The following is a 4,684-nucleotide window of genomic DNA, read 5'->3' as shown; positions in this document are numbered from 1 at the left end:
TGTTCGTTTACTTGTTGTTTTAGGTTATTTATTCTTTGTTTTATTTTTGGGAGAGTGTGAATTCGTGGAAGTTTTGACACAATAGTGCTGAGAAAACAGAATAGTCTTTTATTACGAGCCTTGTTGGGGTCCACGTGTACCAGAAGTACGGCTCGACAATCCTGGTTGACCCTACATGCAGTTCATTTACTGTAAGCATCAATGGTTTTAATCAAACGAACGGCAGCCGCAGGAAGGTTTTTTAACTCATTCTAATTAATTTTGTTTCAGATCGTAATTGGAACTTTTTCGGCTTTCTACGGAACCAAGATAATGTCACCTCAATGGATCCGACTTCTGGCAGCCCAGCTGCTAGAACGATGACGGTGAGTTGACTAGTAGCCCCATGCAGCGGCGCTGGCGTCTGAGGTTTCAATTCAATGCTGAGGCTCAATATATTTTGAACAGCGATAAAAACTTTAATAGAGCTCATCAAAACCAGTTTCACACTCTGCATCACTTAATATGCATCATGGAATGTTTATACTCTAACCGCTTGGAATGTTAATTGGCCATTTAACACAATGAAATGAAGCAGGTTTACTCTGCGTGGACATTAAACCCAATAAAGAAATGTAATCAAGCGTGGCATTCAACCACATCAGACAGGGTAACACTGCGACCACCATCTTTCCATCATAACCTTCATCTCACATTCGCAGGTCAACAACACAGCGACCTTGAACTGTTCTTTGGGAGATTCCAGTCATTTGATCTGCTTTACGATGTACTGCGAGAAAACCACGCAGTCGAAGCCCGGGGGACGCGAAAATTTTAGGGCCGTTGCCTCGAGCCTTTATTACGACAATGCGTCGCTCAATTCCACTTGGTATACGGAAGGCAGTGCTTGGGGTAAGTGTCCTTACTACATATTACACGTGTTTCTGGTGAAATTTCCAGGAACTGCAGCTTACCTTGTTGCCTGTTGCCTGAGCAACAGGGTGGGTAAGAGTATTCATGTCAGCGGCACTGCGCTCCCTATTGAAAACCTTATAGTCTTATTATTTTGACGAGCAGATGAAACTGCATCAGGAATTAGAATTTTTTGTAATTGATAATATTCGACGAGGGGGAATCGTCAAGAAAAAGTGGCATTTAAAAACTGTGAAATAATTGAACAGACTGCTATAAGGTACGGCGCAAGGCATAAAGTACTCGTTCGAGTCTCTCCCCTTTCAATGTTGCCGATTATATCAGATTTAGCTTTCAATTATTCTTCCGGAGTAGCAGATCAGCTGCAGCAACGTGCCTTCATTGAAATAATATTGCAGGATTGTGTATTGATTTCATTTGCATGGTCGCTAGACCAGTGTTTGGTTTGGTATTCGTTTAGGGTGTCGCTCTCGGTGCGTCTTGTTCGTCCTTTTCGGTGCGTCTTTATGGTGAGATGAGAGTAGGATTATAGGGTCGCCGCACCTGAGCGCGATAGCTTGCAACTGCTGCCCAGGCGCAGCGTGGTCTCGTGTCGCTGGTGTGGACATGTGGAGACAGGCGTCGTTTGGGCGCAGAGTCGCTTGCGATGTATAGGGTGAAGAGCTGGTGGTAAGTGTTATTTGTAGATGGCTGGGGGTATAGGCATGGCATTTTTTATTCATGGCAGTTTGACCTGTTCATTCAGTGATCTTGGAGCTTTGGAGTTGTCAGTGTCGTGTGTGTCCTTCGTCTGGCTGGGGGGTTGGTTTAGGAGATCATGTATGTAATTGGCGATTTATTTCCTGGTTTTGCATGCTTGTTCTAGTAAGACAATGTTGATTGCGAGCCTGTTGGTCGTGGAGTGTTTCTGAGGAAACGAAGTCAGTACAGTGGGTGTTGGTGATGAATCTGAGTGCTCTATTTCGTATTCTTTGTACAGTAGTTGGAAGATTGCTGTTCGTGACAGAGTGTGCAGTGGTATGGGCGGGTAGGTAAGTAAGGATCGTACAATTGCCATATATAATCTGTATTTTAGGTTGTAGGAAGGGATGGCGAACCAGTTAAGTTTCTGGAGGTTTCTTCGGGCGACTTGCTGTCTATTTGTGACTTGTGTTCTGTATTCGTGAGTAGTTAGTTGGAGCCCTGAAAACATTTTTTTTTTGCGCAGGGAAAGTGATTGTTATCGATGAAAATGTCGGTTGTATTTTTCATGCTGATTGGAATTATCTTGAATTTATACGTGTTTGTTTTAATCTTCTATTTCGGCCCGAATGAATGTGTTTATCTGTTTGTTCCGTTAGTTGTGGTGCGTAAGGGTACGCACACAGTGAAAGCAGGATTGCCTGCGCGAGAAACCTGCTCCAACCTGCCACAAGAATGAACATAGGATAATAATGTAAGTGTTCACAGTGAAAACCTGTACGAATAGGCTTTTGTATTCTATGGTTTCAGGCGCCAGCCTGAGCAGGTAACCAACACGCTGGCAACCTGCTTTCACTGTGTGCGTACCCTAACGGTGTGTGTGCCTGCCTGCTGTGATCTGTGTGATGTCGTCGGCAAATGCAATGTAGTCGGTGTTTGGTAGAGGTAGATGTCGTGGATGTAGGAGCTATAGAGTGGGTGAGTAGCAGGCTACTTGAGGAACTCCGGTGTGTAGTGGGAATGAGAGGCCTGGATAAGTGCCTATTCTAATTAAAGCTGTTCTATCTGTAATGAAGTCAATAAGTGTTCGTGTAAATGGTTGGCTAATCTCTGTCGAACTCTTTTGTATCATCACGGAGTACGATGTGTATTTTGTGTTTTTGAGCTAGGCTGACGGAAAGTATTTCGCAGAGTGTGTGTTCCTTATTTTTTAAATCCGTTTTATCTGGAGCTGAGTAAGTTGCTTGTTTTGAGATGGTTACAAAATCTGTTATTGAGTATTTTGTCCAGTAACTTTCCGTGTATGTTTTCCGGTGTCAATCTGGCGTCTCATTGTAATCAATAATTGTATGTGATTGAGACGTACGATTCACTTGACCTGATAGAGATTAATGACGAGTCAACATCTGGAAGACATGTTATAGATCACGCGATCAAGACCTTAGTAGTGGGCGGAAGCGATGCCTATAAAAAAAGGGCTAGAACCTCAAGGTAAGGCCCCCGCAGTAGTCGATAAGTGCTCCTCGATGTAGCGTGTCGGTTGAGTCTCCGACCTTACGGTCGACGCCGTAGCTTATTTTGAGATGGTTACAAAATCTGTTATTGAGTATTTTGTCCAGTAACTTTCCGTGTATGTTTTCCGGTGTCAATCTGGCGTCTCATTGTAATCAATAGTAATATGTGATTGAGACGTACGATTCACTTGACCTGATAGAGATTAATGACGAGTCAACATCTGGAAGACATGTTATAGATCACGTGATCAAGACGTTAGTAGTGGGCGGAAGCCAGAAGCCTATATAAGGTCTAGCAACCTCAAGGTAAGGCCCCCGCAGTAGTCGATAAGTGCTCCTCGATGTAGCGTGTCGGTTGAGTCTCCGACCTTACGGTCGACGCCGTAGCTTATAACTCTGTATCGTACTAATGTATTACCACCCCGTATACAAGATACGTTATTTAGACAGTAGACAGATGTGTCTTACTTATCCCTCACTACCTTAGTCACGTAACCCGATCCTTAGGTAGAGCTTAATATAATGAGCTCCAGTCATGAGTGCATCCTCTGACAATGTCCAGGAGGGAGATGGGTCTATATTTGTTGACTTGGTATTGAGATGTATTAGGTTTCGGGATGAAAAATATTATGGCATATATGGGTGAATCTGGAATGTATCCACCGGAGATTGACCGATTGAATATGTAAAGTATGAATTGCTGCATGTTACGAAGGAGATGTTTTAGTTCTAATGAAATAATTCCCGAAGTTTCGCCATAAGTAAATCAGCCTGAAAAATCATAATTGTTTACTTCAAAACAATAACAAATTTAATGCAGGGAACCACTGTTTCTTCGGGCTACCTGCTGATATTATGCGTGGATTTTTTACATAATAATGTCGAAAATCCTAGTTTTCAGAAGAATATACCAAGTGTTTTTATATGATAGCTAAATTTTATTTAGAATTTCTGTCTGATAAATATTGTAATTTATGTATTAGATTACAATTCCTAAACTGAACCTCGCGTTACAATGCATCGTGATGGCGTAGATTCCATTCTAATTGAAAGCCTTGGAATAATTCTCTGCGACTCGCGTTGCTCGATCAGAGCAGCTGATTATATTCGACCATGGTATCCATGATACTTCAGGCCTGCATGAATACTGCAATATAAGAGAGATTTGTGAGGCTCGTCCATGAATCTCGCAGCAGAACAAAAGCTCGGCGCACGAGTAAAACTGTAAAATCTTGAGAAGTTCGAAAGAAAATGTCGCAAAACAACGTAGTTTACATGACACAACGGAGTAATTTTCGAATAAATAAGACAATACACAGTCATCACGTGGTGCATTTTCATTCAATTGCTACCTAAGATGTAGAACGATGATGATCTAAATATATAAAACATTTCGTGGAAAAGAAAGAAAGCGGAGGAACTGACTTCAAAGAAACATCCACTACTGATGGTATTTTTGTTTGTGTTTGATTACCTGCAGTGAGGCCTGTAATATTTACATTACAAATCTTTAACTTACAGAAAAAATAAACGAAAATGAGGTGTACAAGTAAAATATCAGGAATTAGTTATTTTTT

The 4,684-nt window shown here is 41.8% G+C and overlaps 1 protein-coding gene across 1 annotated transcript; it reads left to right on the top strand.

The window, feature by feature from the left end:
- Positions 1 to 270: 270 nt before the first annotated feature.
- On the top strand, positions 271 to 1,189 carry LOC108670624 (the record flags this gene model as incomplete). The annotated part of the gene is given in 3 exon segments (XM_047882102.1): positions 271 to 365; positions 702 to 891; positions 1,161 to 1,189. Coding segments are annotated over 3 exon segments (314 nt in total), but the record flags the coding sequence as incomplete, so codon positions are not given.
- Between the last annotated feature and the right edge of the window lie 3,495 nt (positions 1,190 to 4,684).

Source organism: Hyalella azteca, unplaced genomic scaffold, assembly GCF_000764305.2.
Source record: "Hyalella azteca isolate HAZT.00-mixed unplaced genomic scaffold, Hazt_2.0.2 contig9661, whole genome shotgun sequence".
NCBI classification, from domain to species: Eukaryota; Metazoa; Arthropoda; class Malacostraca; order Amphipoda; family Hyalellidae; genus Hyalella; species Hyalella azteca.
This window is presented reverse-complemented; position numbering and strand designations above follow the sequence as displayed.